The following is a 15,132-nucleotide window of genomic DNA, read 5'->3' as shown; positions in this document are numbered from 1 at the left end:
TCTACTAGGGGTTCATGTGCAAGTTGTAATGTCAAAAGATACCTGTAACTTGTTGGGTTTGTTAGAGTAAACGTCACTTCTGCTGTGAGAGGTAACTTATTCTTAGCTTTGTTAACAGTAAATCTTGCAGTTGCAGATAAACGAATCAGGAAAAAGAGTTGATAATTATTTGAAAACTTCGAGGCAGATTCGATCAAACACAAGTCCCAATAACGTCCAATTTAGTACTCCCTCCGTCTCTGAAAACGTTTCCTATTTGTGTTGGACACGTTTGCCAATGCACACTTTTGATCGTTAATATCTTTAATTTCGTATTAGTATTAATTATAAAAATTTTATTGTATTAAAATACTCATAAATATGAATCTAATAAAATTACTCATAATTATGTTTGATCTTATAAATTAGACGTAAATTAGTACTTAATCGCTTATCATGAACAGTACGAAAAATCAAAACGGGAAGATCATTTTGACGGAGGAAGCATATAGTATTAGATATTAGTGCTGGTATTTTATTAGTATTATTATATTATGATGTTTGGTGCCCATCTGCATTTCAACAAAATTAGGTATATTGTTACAAACAAGATTCCAGTAGGTCTAATTTATAAAACATTATTCTATAGACTGCATAATTGGATATGATTAATATATGTAGGAAAATGTTGCTATACAGTCCAATGGTGACAATGATAACATACCTCTCAAACTTCAATTCTGTAAAAGAAAGATTGAAAAATACAGACAAACAAAAACCACAAATTGTAAACAAATTTTAAATTAAAGCCATTGAAATTTTAAGCTGCTCCTAACAATTTTTATGTACAACATGGTGATTTAAGAACCACAATCTTCAAATCTAGCACATCCAATACAGCATTAGCTATAATCTAGAAGGATGACCTTAAAATTTAAAAAAAGGTAAGTGAGAAAAGCCTGTTCAATATTTGATTATCAAGCAGCTCTTGCAAGAACTCCAAGCTGTTCAGAAACATCTGCTGGTTCAATATAGAATCCTCTTCTAACAGAAAATCTTGGAACTGTGACTGTCAAGACTCCATCTTCATAACCAGCCGAGATTCCATTCACATCGATCATGCCTGGCAGTCGAAATTTTTTCATGAAGCTCCTTACAGGCTCCTCTGTTGTATTGTTATCACCTTCTGTTCTTATTATTAGGTACTGTGAGTCCTCAACTTCTACTCTTATGTCCTCTTTCTTAACACCTACAATATCATTTCAAGAAACATATAAACATTACACATATAAATATAGACATGAATCCTCCTGAAAACCTACAATATTATTAAAAACATTTCAAGAAACATATGAACATGAGATACTTGTGTACAGATGTCGATATCGAAATAGAGATGTAAATGAATACCAGGGAGGTCAGCTGAGTAAATGTGTGATTCTGGAGTTTCTGTCCAATGAACATAATTTTCAGGGATGAAGTGATAAGGGAACAGAAAAGGAGAGGTAAAGAAAGAATGCCAAGAAGAAGGGTGAAATGTTGAGAACTCCATTGTTTTTAGGATGGATTAGGATAAAAGGAGATTTTGGTGGCTAAGAGATGGAAATGGTGGATTAAGGGAATGGAAGGAGATGGTTGACTTTTTATAATCCAAGTTGGATGGTGGGGTTGATGTACAATAATCATTGGATCTTGAGGAAACTTTAAAGAAAGAGTGGCATCTATTTTGGGGTAATCAATAAAGTGTGGTGCTAGTTAAGATATCATAGAGGAATGAGAAAATGTCAAATATACCCTCTGCTGGCTCTCATTAGTGCTAGTAAATAGAACTGAATTGACCTGGTATTATTAGCTATAAAGGAACTGAAGCATGACTTTGTTTACATCAAATTAACAGATAAAAGGTGTTGACAGTAACAATATGAGGAGGGAATACTAGAGGCTGGTAAGTATTGGTTTCTCAATGTAAAGAAACATGAATTCTTGATTTATAGTTTGGCAGTAACAATGTCAAATTTCAGTAATCTTTTGCTGACAGATTCCACAGTAACAATGTTGAATTCTCGAATTTTAATAATCTTTTGATGATAAAGAATCTACAGTTTAAATCCCCAGAGTCTTCATATCGAAAAAAAATACTCTAGCAAACAACCATGACCAGGAATGTGAGCTAAACATCTGTAACCATATCAACTGGAGAGAATATGAAAAGGTACTCCAGGGCTCCGAGATCATGTATTAACTCCAAACAGAAATGCGTTGCTGTGTGATGGAAGATTATCAGATGGCCCGTGATTCCGTACGGGAGAGCGGAATGGATTAGGTGTCACTGAATGGGTTACATGCAGTCCAGAACTATGCAGAACTTGTTTCGCATTTAAACACAAAATTTCAGTCTGATCAGTGAAGTAGGCAGGAATTCCCATAGATTTTATTAGCTCAAGGGCTCCATTCCAACTTGAATAGCTCTCCAGTCTGCAGTTCAATGCAACAAAAACATGCGGTGCGGGCAGATACATAGATTCTTCTTGATAAAGACCTCTTACAAGATTCACCCTTATTCTGTTGCCTATTCCAATAGTTGTACCGGACAAATTTGTAGGAACCCCAGGTCCTACCATAACCAGATTTATATTGCCCATCCCATTCATTACATGACTAATTTCTGTGAAGGCAGGCATCCAGTCCAATTCTGCTTCAGGCCCGACGTAATGAACAGTCACATCTTTGCCTTGGAGCAATAGATTCTTTGAATTGATATATACTGCTGTCAAAATGTGATACACTGTGAAGGGATAAGAGAGAATGTCTGCAACTGGACTTGAGAAGGGGAGTGACCTGAGGCTGTAGTACTCCGACCACCCAGAGATGACTGGGCTTGACATACTATCCCTTGAAAGACTCTCAAAAGGCAAGTCATGAGGGCATTCATCTTCATTTAAGCCACCCCATGAATTTAAAATCCCGTCATCCGCAGGAAGTAAACCAAAAGAACAGTGAGTGTAGCAATCACACTTCCTTCTCCACATGCCCTTTAGGTGGATGCCCAACAATTCGAGCCATTTACATGGTTGTTCGGCAGAACAGGGGAAAAGAAATATCTTCATTGCTAACTCTTCTTCTCTTTCCATCACGGCCTTGTAAAGACCACACATGTTTTTATGGGTTTCCTCCCAATGCAGCTCCTGGCAAGAAGTCCCGCAATACACAACTGCACAACATGATGCACAACAAACTAACTCTTCTCCTCGAACGTCCTTATTGCAGACAGCACACTTTCTTAAAATATCAGTGAAGTTCTCTTTAACATCCTCGAAAGTTTCCTCCACCAATTCTGCGGATTTGGTAGGAGTCGAGTTAGCTGTTGAGCTTTTCCTCTCATCATATCCCTGACCAGGCGGGTGGGAGACTGTAACTGCTACTAGATCATTATTACCTTCCACCATTCCAGGAGGCCATTGGACATCAACGGTTTCAATAAATGGTTCAAAATAAATTAACCTCGACCACTTTGGAGCAGAATTATTATCTTGCTCTAGCAGCGGGTGGACCAAAGAAATAGCTTTCATAACGGCAAATACATACTTTAGCTCCTCAAAAGACGGATTTCTAAATTGAAGTTCACCAGTTGATGTGCAACGAGCAACATCGATAACAGGGAATCGACTATCACCAGAAACTTCCAACACCAATGACTTGATCATCTTCCTATGAGGAGGTAACAACATAGCCTCCGCCATATAACTCACCCTAAACACCTCAACATTAGGAACCCGAATAGTCTCTTTTGAACCTGTCATCTTAACAGCATCACTTTCTGATCTAAACATATGAAACCCCAAATCCCCACCATCTCCCCCAATAAACTGAAGACACGGAAATGGCTGCTTCTTATGAGACCAATCCGAATCCTTTCCTACCCTTAAACCAAAAAAGTGTCCCGGACGCAACCGCCTCCACGCATTAGTCCTATACAAAGCAGCAGCAGCCCTATAAAGGGACTTAATAGCTAAAGGTGTAACACCATCTACATTCAAAAGACAAGTTCCTGAACCAGGGCCAAGCCCCGGGCCAGACCCAAATTGTTCTTGAAATCTCGAAAACAAATTCTTTAAATGCACATCCATCACAACCACCCCAACTCAGAACTCACTAAACCTTTCAAACCCACTAATCAAAACAAGAAAACAAAGATAAAAACATAAACAACAGAGGTAAAAATGATAACTTTATCACAACACATGTAAAAATCAAAACTTTATCATCCACATTAATAAAAATTAAAACTTTATCATCTACACAACTAGAAATTAACAAAGGTTATGATGGGCCACTAATTTTCTCCCAAAATAACAACTTTAACAAAATGAAAATGCTCTTTTGATATAATAAAACTGTGTGTGTGTGTGAAAATGGGGAGATCACAGGTCCTTACCAGCTTGAAGAAAGGAAAGTTGAGACAAGATATAATTAGATGAAAATGTCTGACTGGAGCAGACCATCAAAGTGAAGTCTTTGTACTAGCTTTACTGTCTGCAGATACAAAGTGTACACGAATTTCATTTTGGGCTCACAAAGGCCTGCATATATGAAGACTAGCATATTTGCCCGCGTTGCTCGGCAAATTTTTAATTTTATATTTTACTTCAGATATATGATATTATTTTTTTAATTATTTAGAAAATTATATTTTTTAGTTGATCTGAAAAAATTGAAATTAAAAAATGTATTTATTTTTTGTCAAAGATTCGGAGTAAGTGTACTAATGCTTACTATGTAATACTTTCATATATTCTTGTACAATATATTGAGATTTTTGATGTTTTGCTAGGATCAATTTTAAAATTTAGTTATATATTATATATTTATAAATTTATTAGTTGTATAATTGAGGTGTTTGTAAAAATAATGTGATGTTGCTCTATTTCAGTTTATTTTGTATTAATATTATTTAATATAATTATTACACATTTTCAAAATTGTCTTTTTTTATTGTGTTAAATGTTGAATAATTTTTTTGTTATTGGTTTTCTCCTTCTTTATAAGACATTGAAATATTTCTTTAAGAATGTTATTTGGTTTATTAAGTCATGGTTATGGACAAATATTTTTTTTTATTTTTGAAGGTATGTGGTTGTTTAATTGTAGTTACATTATAGAAATTATGTATGGTTTAACGTTATCTTTATCTATAATATATAATTTGACCATTTATTACAATGAAATGAAAATCATAATATATAATTCAATCATTTATTACAATAAAATGAAAATTAAGTATGAGCATCATAGTTTTATAAATCGGGATAATACCTTCTCTTTTAATCAAGTTTCCAAAATTTTATACAAATATTTCTCCACATTATTGTGGCTCATGCCTACACTTTGAATTAAACACCTTTCAATATAACATTTATATGTTATGTTATACAATGATGTACGTTATTAAAATATATATATATATATCTATATTATCTTTCAAAAATATCATTTTATAATATAAAGGTCTATATAATATATTTTAAAATATATTCGCTTATTATGTCAAAAATTGGTAGACAATATTTATTATCTTAAATTTTAATGTATAGCTAAAACTTTTTTACAAAAATAAAGATAAAAATGTATGAGCATCATGATCTTTTTAATTCAATAAAAATGTCTTCTTTTATAAAGAGAAGCTCAATTATATTACGAAGACTTCTCGGCATCGCCTTTGGCGATACCTCAACTTTTAATTAAATATTTCTAACTTAACATTTTTTTACTATGATGAGTATTATTAAAAATGATTAAAATATTAGATTTTTTTGTAAAAAAATCAGAAGATAGTAAAATCGCAAAAAATTTAGAAAAATTAGTATTTTTGATAAATTCTCTAAAATATTTTATATTATTTTTAATATACTTTTCATGTATTAGTCTAAGGTAATCAAATCACCAACATATACTTTTCATGTTATAGTCAAGGTACAATATTGACTATTGTCCAGAACTTGCAAATCCAAGATTATATACGGACAAAAGAAAGATTTTGTTTGAAAAATTATAATTTTGTAATATCTTGCCGAGTTGCAAAAAATAATAATTTTATGACTTCATATAATATCTACTTGATTTACCTTATGTTGATTTTTAAATTAAATAATAATATCGATGTAATTATACTATTATGAGTTAATAAATTAATATATTAGGTATTGTTATATTGTTATCATTACATAAAAGTAAGTTGTAAAAAATTTCTTTGAACATAATATTCTGAGTATAATTGTGCAATTGCCTCTTTCATCATTTATAAAAAAATTTAGACCCAGAGGGAGATGTTACCCTGCTTATGGAAACATAAAGTTGATCTTGAGTAAAACACCTTTAAACAAAAATAAACCTAACCATTTTAAGAGACCATCCCTGCAATTTATTAATAGTCATGACATAGCAAATTTGAAGTGGCATTGCCTTCCCTATAAATTGAATGGAAATTTTTTTTTGCTACAACATTCCATCCTCGGAATAAAATGTTGGGTACCAACAAAGCTACCACAAATAACATAACTGTTAGAAAATTAGGATTTTAGAGCTTAATTTAATTATGTTCTTGATGTTAATCCTAAAATCTAATGATTGGAAATTGTTCAATGATATTTGAACTTAAATTTTCATGTATGGTTTTAAAAATTTTCTTAATGAAATCCATATGAAATGAGAGTTGAAAGTAGCTTGGAAAAATTTGAGAATGTTTGTCCCATATTGAAATAAATAAAGGAGGGTGTGTGCTTTATATGGTATTACCCACATGAGTAGTATACAACTACTAATGTGTGTGATGGTCCATTGTGTTGTTATGTGCTTCACGCGCACACACACGCGCGCCCCGCCCCGCCACGCACCAGACCGGGTCGAAGGGCGATTTGGGCGAATGTCTCGGCGTCTCGCGTACGCGAGGTGACCTGGGCGAGGATTTTATTTATTTGAGAATTATTTTAATTCGAATTTATTTATCGGTGACTGGATTATTGGGCTGGGTACTGAAATAGGCTAAGTCACTTTGTTAGTGGGTTTAGTCTAAATATATTGAACCTGCAATTAATCTGATCTGTAACAAGTTCTGATATCAGAATCAGAACTGATGAATAAAATCAGAACTTAACAAGTTCTGATAACAGAATCAGAACTTAAGTACTGATGAATCAAATCAGAACTTAACTTAAGTTCTGATAATAATGTGGGTGTTAATGTGAAAAGCTGTTACAAATTATTTAAATTCAAAAGCTGATCAGTTTTGATTTTTTCATTATGAATTCAAAATCTGATCAGTTTTGATTTTTTCATTAATGAAGCAGTTTAATTCAGACATTAAGAGTGTGGACAGTTTCATTTTTCCTCTCCTATAAATAGAGGCTAAACTGAATGAATAAAATAACAACACACTACATTCTCTTCTCTTCTCTTCAACCTCTCTGCATTTCTCTCCCACAAGTCCTGAAGTGCTGATATTTTCCGGCGACTGAGGTGCTGGTCGAAATGGAGCTTTTGTTGCTGCTGTTAACATAAACTCCGAGCTGTTTTATCCTGGTGGAGATATTGTGCGCATCCCAAACGCAGCAGGTAGGGGCAATATTCTCTTCAAGAGCAGCCAGGACTTCGAGCAAGGCCTGGTGACTCAGCTGTGATCATTTTCTTGGCATTTTGTATCTGTGAACCTGTATTTCATTCACTGTTAAAAGCTATGGTTTCGGGTACATCTTTCTTTCTCTCCTCGTTATTTCAGTTACTGATTTTGTTTACCTGCATGTTTTGTTTTGTTAACTGTGGTCTTGGCCTAAACTTGCTAAATTCTTTATACACTTGCTTCTATGTTGCTATATTTGTTAGTGAGATTTACAACATTCTTGAAGAGAATATTGGTTATATAGAATTTAGCATAATGGTTAACGAAAGTGAGGTTATCGTTGGTGGTGGTAGCAGTTCGGGTGCAACTGCTGGGGCCATTGATTGGACCACCTATAGTTTCCCACAAGCTGTTGAACTAACCGGTTTACCGGAGAAATTCAACGGTGGCATTGGCTTTTCTCGCTGGCAGAAAAGGATGAAGTTGTGGTTGACTATAAAGGGTCTGTGGCCGGTTGTGGAATATGAGAAACCAGTAGTGGATCAAGAGAAGGCTGACACAGTTAAGGCTTTTGCGAAGTGGGCTGAGAAGGATGGAGTGGCTAGAGCGGCCATTCTGGCGGCACTAACAAACACTTTGTTTGATGTCTATTCTTCTGATGCCTACTCTGCAAAACTCTTATGGGAGAAGCTGGACCAGACACATAATACTGACTCACAAGGTCTAGAAAAGTATTCTGTGGCAAGGTTCCTCGAGTTCAAGCTGGTGGACAATAAGTCCATGACTGAGCAGGTGCATGAGTTCGAGATGATAGTGCATGCTTTGAAGGAGGCTGGAATGAATCTCCCGGAGAAGTTCAAGGTGATGAGTGTGATTGAAAAACTCCCGAAGTCTTGGGAAGAGTTCTCTCTCTCCCTGAAAAGACAGAAAGGAGAGATCACCTGGACCAACCTTATGCTGGACATCTCGGTACAAGAACAACACAAGTCCAAACAGGGACATGTGATGCCAACTGAACACGGTACCTCGAAGGTAAACATAGCAACTGTAGGACAAAAGAGGAAGGCTTTTGCTAAGAAAGCTAATAGTAATAAACCTAAGAGTGACAAGGACAAGGCCAAGAAATCCAAGGCAAACAAACCATGCTGGTCTTGTGGGCAGGTTGGGCACTGGAGTAAGGACTGCCCTACGAAGAAAGCGAAGAAAACCGAGATAGCGCAAGCAAATGTTGTGCTTGGAACCGCAAATGGGCCTGTAGTGAACATGGTCGTTGGTGAGGCTACGGCTTCTGAAACCGACGTTGACCGGTATGTATCCTACAACCCTGTGATATTTTCTACCTATCTGTCAAATGAATGGTTGATAGATACTGGAGCTAATGTACATATTTGTGCTGATATTAGTTTATTTGTATCTTATCAACAGAGTCATAGCCTGACTGTGAAGATGGGGAATGCTAGTGTTGCTCAAGTACATGGAGTTGGAAACGTGGATCTGAAGTTCCCTTCAGGACGTATTCTATCTCTGACGAGAGTGCATCATGTTCCCAACATGCGTAGAAATATAATAAGTGGAAGCTGTTTAGTTTCTAGTGGTTTTGAAATTTCGTTCAAGTGTAATAAAGTAGTTCTTATTCACACTGGTACATTCTTTGGCAAGGGTTACTTGTCAAATGGTTTATTTGTTATTAATGCGGATCCTGTTTTGGGAAATTTGAATAATAATGTTATTCCTACTGTTAACTGTATTGAGTCCTCAAATATATGGCATGCTAGACTAGGTCATTTAAACTTTGGTGCTCTTAAGAACATGATGAACTTAGAGTTGATTCCAAAATATACCATAGAAAAGAATTCTAAATGTCAAGTATGTGTGTCTGCTAAACAGATAAGGAAACCTTTTCATAACGTTGTTAGGGATTTAGACTTGTTAGATTTAGTACACACTGATATTTGTGAATTTGGTGGTGTGTTGACCAAGGACCAGTTTAGATACTTCATTACTTTTGTAGATGATAGTAGTAGATACTGTTATGTTTATTTACTTAGACATAAGGATGAAGCACTTAGTAAATTCATTATATATAAAACTGAAGTAGAAAAACAAACTAGTAAGTTACTTAAAAGATTGAGATCTGATAGAGGTGGTGAGTATACGAGTAATGCTTTTAATGAATTTTGTGCAAACAATGGTATAATTCATGAAGTTACTCCACCATACACACCTGAGTCTAATGGGGTTGCTGAGCGAAAGAACAGAACATTTAAAGATATGATTAATAGTATGCTTATTAACTCTGGGTTGCCTAAATATATGTGGGGGGAGGCTCTAAATACGGCTTGCCATATTTTGAATAGAGTCCCTCTGAAACACATGGATAAAACACCCTTGGAGTTATGGAAAGGCAGGATGACTAGTCTTAAGTATCTTCGTGTGTGGGGGTGCCTTGCTAAGGTGCTTGTTCCTGAACACAAGAGAAAGAAACTAGGTCCAAAGACTGTTGACTGTATCTTTCTGGGCTATCTTGAAACCACTACAGCTATGAGATTTTTAGTGTTAAAATCTGACATAGATGGTATAGTGGCAAACACGATAGTTGAATTTCGAGATGTGACATTCTTTGAGGATGTCTACCCTATGAAGACTGGAATACCTGAAACGACTTCTGAGGAAGATCCTACTCACACATCAAGTTCTATTCCTGATCATGTGAAAAAGATGACAAATGTGGGGGCGGAACCTAGTAGTAGCTCTATTCCTAAGGAACTAGAGGAACCAAGGAGGAGTAAGCGTGCAAAGGTAGTCAAGGATTTTGGAGGTGATTTCATCACTTACAATATCGAGGATGAACCTTTAACTTTCCTGCAAGCTATGGATTCTTCCGAGTCAAGGCACTGGAAGGGCGCTGTCAAGAGTGAAATTGACTCTATTGTTTCTAATGGAACATGGGAGTTGGTTGATCTCCCTCCTAGGTGTTCTACTATTGGGTGCAAATGGGTCTTTAAAAGGAAGTTGAACCCTGACGGCTCAATAGATAAGTACAAAGCTAGACTGGTAGCTAAGGGTTTTAAGCAAAAGGAAGGAATTGATTATTTTGATATATACTCTCCGGTTGCAAGAATGGTAACAATCCGAATGCTTATAGCATTGGCTTCAGTCCATGGTCTTATCATCCATCAGATGGATGTAAAGACGGCTTTTCTTCATGGTGAACTTGAAGAAGAGATTTATATGGATCAGCCTGATGGATTTGTTGCATCAGGCAATGAAAGGAAAGTATGTAAGTTGATCAAGTCCATCTATGGCTTGAAACAAGCTCCCAGAGATTGGCATAAAAAGTTTGATGAAACTATATTGCCTTTCAGTTATAAGATTAATGAAAGTGATAAGTGTGTCTACACTAAAGTTAAAGGTAATGAGTGTATTATTTTGTGCCTATATGTGGATGACATTTTATTGTTTGGAACCAATATTGAGATTATTAACGAGACTAAAGAATTCTTGAAAAGACATTTTGAAATAAAGGATATGGGTGAGGCAAGTGTGATTCTGGGAATCAAACTGGTTCAGTCCACTGAAGGAATAACCTTGACTCAATCTCATTATATAGAGAAATCTATACTTGAGAAATATGGTTATTCACAGTGTAGAATCGCTAGTACACCTTATGATTCGAAAGTTTCCCTTGTCAAGAATACTTCAGGAGTGCCTGTGTCTCAGTTAAGGTATTCTCAGATTATTGGGAGCTTGCAGTATCTTGCTAACTGCACTAGACCAGATATTTCATATTCTGTGTCTAAATTGGCTAGATATACAAGCTATCCAAACAGAACTCATTGGGATGCTCTTGATAGAGTACTTAGATATCTAAAAGGCACAATGTACCTTAGTTTACACTACAGGAGATTTCCTGGTGTGCTTGAAGGGTACAGTGATGCAAGTTGGATAGCTAAGAAGTCTGGTTCCAATGGAGTGACTGGATACGTGTTCACCTTGGCTGGTGGAGCAATATCCTGGAAGTCAAGCAGACAGACTATAGTTACTCGGTCTACTTTTGAGGCTGAGTTGTGTGCACTTGATGCCACAGGGACGGAGGCTGAATGGTTACACGGACTTATGTCTGCAATACCTGTAGTAAGCAGACCGCTTCCTGCTATTGTTATTCACTGTGATAGTCGAACAACTATCGACAAAATTAGCAGTAAAAAGCATAATGCTAAAACTAAGAGACACATCCAAGTTAGACTCAAGTCTATAAGGGGTTTAGTGACTGATAGGATCATAGCTATAGAGTTCATAGGAACTCAGAATAATATAGCTGATCCTCTTACTAAAGGACTGGAACCTGCAGTGGTCCTTAAGTCAAGGTTGGGGATGGGACTGTCAACCCATCATAATTCATCAACAGTGGGAACCCAATACACATGAGAGGAGATCCCTCGAAGTGTATTCAATGGGTAATAACAAGCTGTAAGGATGAGTTGGTAGTACCTTTGCTACATAGATGATACTATAATATCTGAGTCTATCCCCTGTAAACCTAGAAGGTACTGACACTGCCAGAAAAGCAAGAGTGTTAAAACTCTGAATGGGATCAAGTCATTTGACGAGATAGAGGCAGTATATCTCTGGAGATGTCCAGCTAAGCGAATGTAATTGTGTGGTCGCAATTAGAGGATAGGGTTAATCCTTGAAGCATTCGACGAACAGGATCGAGACATGACCATTAATGTCTCAAAGCCGTAGATTGGCACCATAACCTTTGACTTGTCATCGTCTATGGAATATGGTTATACTAAACGGATTAAGATTCAAGGTGAAACATTCCATCTGAGTCCGATAGCCATTGAAGTAGAGGAATTAGGAGGGTTCAAACCCGGAAGGGTACCGACTCTGAAAAATAAGTCATGAAGGGAAATTGATCGCATTTCTGTATGGATTTGTGGGGGATTGTTAGAAAATTAGGATTTTAGAGCTTAATTTAATTATGTTCTTGATGTTAATCCTAAAATCTAATGATTGGAAATTGTTCAATGATATTTGAACTTAAATTTTCATGTATGGTTTTAAGAATTTTCTTAATGAAATCCATATGAAATGAGAGTTGAAAGTAGCTTGGAAAAGCTTGGAAAAATTTGAGAATGTTTGTCCCACATTGAAATAAATAAAGGAGGGTGTGTGCTTTATATGGTATTACCCACATGAGTAGTATACAACTACTAAGGTGTATGATGGTCCATTGTGTTGTTATGTGCTTCACACGCACACACACACACACGCGCGCCCCGCCCCGCCACGCACCGGACCGGACCGGGTCGGGTCGAAGGGCGATTTGGGCGAATGTCTCGGCGTCTCGCGTACGCGAGGCGACCTGGGCGAGGATTTTATTTATTTGAGAATTATTTTAATTCGAATTTATTTATCGGTGACTGGATTATTGGGCTGGGTACTGAAATAGGCTTAGTCACTTTGTTAGTGGGCTTAGTCTAAATATATTGAACCTGCAAATAATCTGATCTGTAACAAGTTCTGATATCAGAATCAGAACTTAAGAACTGATGAATAAAATCAGAACTTAACAAGTTCTGATAACAGAATCAGAACTTAAGTACTGATGAATCAAATCAGAACTTAACTTAAGTTCTGATAATAATGTGGGTGTTAATGTGAAAAGCTGTTACAAATTATTTAAATTCAAAAGCTGATCAGTTTTGATTTTTTCATTATGAATTCAAAATCTGACCAGTTTTGATTTTTTCATTAAATAAGCAGTTTAATTCAGACATTAAGAGTGTGGACAGTTTCATTTTTCCTCTCCTATAAATAGAGGCTAAACTGAATGAATAAAATAACAACACACTACATTCTCTTCTCTTCTCTTCAACCTCTCTGCATTTCTCTCCCACAAGTCCTGAAGTGCTGATATTTTCCGACGACTGAGGTGCTGGTCGAAGTGGAGCTTTTGTTGCTGCTGTTAACATAAACTCCGAGCTGTTTTATCCTGGTGGAGATATTGTGCGCATCCCAAACGCAGCAGGTAGGGGCAATATTCTCTTCAAGAGCAGCCAGGACTTCGAGCAAGGCCTGGTGACTCAGCTGTGATCATTTTCTTGGCATTTTGTATCTGTGAACCTGTATTTCATTCACTGTTAAAAGCTATGGTTTCGGGTACATCTTTCTTTCTCTCCTCGTTATTTCAGTTACTGATTTTGTTTACCTGCATGTTTTGTTTTGTTAACTGTGGTCTTGGCCTAAACTTGCTAAATTCTTTATACACTTGCTTCTATGTTGCTATATTTGTTAGTGAGATTTACAACAATAACTCCACAGAGTAAATTTAAATCATTTTCTTGCAATCACCCGTTTGTCATTACATAAGCCCAATGTTTGATTCAAATTCCGCATCAACATCATGACAACCGATTCCTTAAGTTTCAGCTAGTGATTAGGCAAAGCATGCAAAGTAAGAAAATTCAAGTACTCAGTTGGAAACGCAACATGAAGTTCAACATCACTTCCACCAAAATCGTTTATTCGATCAATGCTCAAGTAGCTACATGCTTCACGAGGAAGAAGATCAACAATTGTAGAATTAATATGTACGATTGTCTGGTTTGTGGGAGTTAAAATAATTTTATTTTAAGTGGTCAAAATTCTTAAATATACTGTCAAAATTAAGCGACAATTATTTGAGAACAGAGGGCTAAATCCGTCCCGGAAAGTTTGTTATTAATATTAAGCTTTAGACCATATGATATATTATTTTGACAAAAATTAACTTTAGATTATTTAAACATGGGATCCGTTAAACTAATAACCATATATCGTGTTAAATAAGTACTCTTTATATTACTGTGTGACACGCAGATGGAGGGGATGAGGGATGAGTGGTTATTGTTTCTGGTTATTCTTTTTTAAAATAACAAAGTGAGATGAGATAGGGGAGGATGGATGATACACACTCGAGGTTAGCGGGTTCATGTAAGGGCTTAAATCATGTATAGCATGATATTTATTCCTTATGAAATTTGATTGGGAAGTCAAGTATGCATCAATATTATGTGAGTTAAAATTTAGTGTTGAGTTATAATATCCGTGTATTAATTTAAATTTTATATATTTGTGTGAAATGGCGGGTCCATTACCTGCATCTTAAACTTCTTTATGTAAAGCATACTTAAACCCTTGCATTAGGTTTTAGGTTTTATATAGGCTAGTAGTACATGGAGATTGAAGAGTTCCAAGCTTTGTAAAGGAGTGAGAAATTGAAGAGTTCTAAGCTTTGTCACACAGTCACAACTGCTTCTTTTCGATTTGACCTTTGCTTTTCCTTTTAGAGTAACGTGTGATATTAGTAATCTGAAATAAGCTCCATATAGTAATCTGAAATAAGCTCCATATATTTTTGGACTTTATCATCTACTAGTGCCCGTTTAAGAAATTTTAGAATAAATAATTTATGACTTAAAATTAGTAAGTAGTTTAAAAGTGATAATTAAAAGAATACTTATAAATTATGTAAGTGTTAGTTTAATTTTACT

At 35.8% G+C, this 15,132-nt stretch overlaps 2 protein-coding genes across 2 annotated transcripts; both read right to left on the bottom strand.

Annotated features, from left to right (window-relative positions):
* Positions 1-764: 764 nt before the first annotated feature.
* On the bottom strand, positions 765-1,532 carry LOC141672075 (15.4 kDa class V heat shock protein). The gene is made up of 2 exons (XM_074478574.1): positions 1,390-1,532; positions 765-1,228 (listed from the first exon to the last, which is right to left on the bottom strand). The coding sequence occupies exons 1-2, from the start codon at positions 1,529-1,531 to the stop codon at positions 957-959; spliced, it is 414 nt and encodes a 137-aa protein (XP_074334675.1). The 5' UTR covers position 1,532; the 3' UTR covers positions 765-956.
* A 364-nt stretch (positions 1,533-1,896) lies between these two features.
* Positions 1,897-4,540, bottom strand: LOC141672074 (uncharacterized). Its single transcript, XM_074478573.1, has 2 exons — positions 4,415-4,540; positions 1,897-4,149 (listed from the first exon to the last, which is right to left on the bottom strand). Exon 2 carries the CDS (start codon positions 4,104-4,106, stop codon positions 2,211-2,213), a length of 1,896 nt encoding a protein of 631 aa, XP_074334674.1. The 5' UTR covers positions 4,107-4,149; positions 4,415-4,540; the 3' UTR covers positions 1,897-2,210.
* Between the last annotated feature and the right edge of the window lie 10,592 nt (positions 4,541-15,132).

Source organism: Apium graveolens, chromosome 7 (assembly GCF_009905375.1).
Source record: "Apium graveolens cultivar Ventura chromosome 7, ASM990537v1, whole genome shotgun sequence".
NCBI lineage: Eukaryota > Viridiplantae > Streptophyta > Magnoliopsida > Apiales > Apiaceae > Apium > Apium graveolens.
This window is presented reverse-complemented; position numbering and strand designations above follow the sequence as displayed.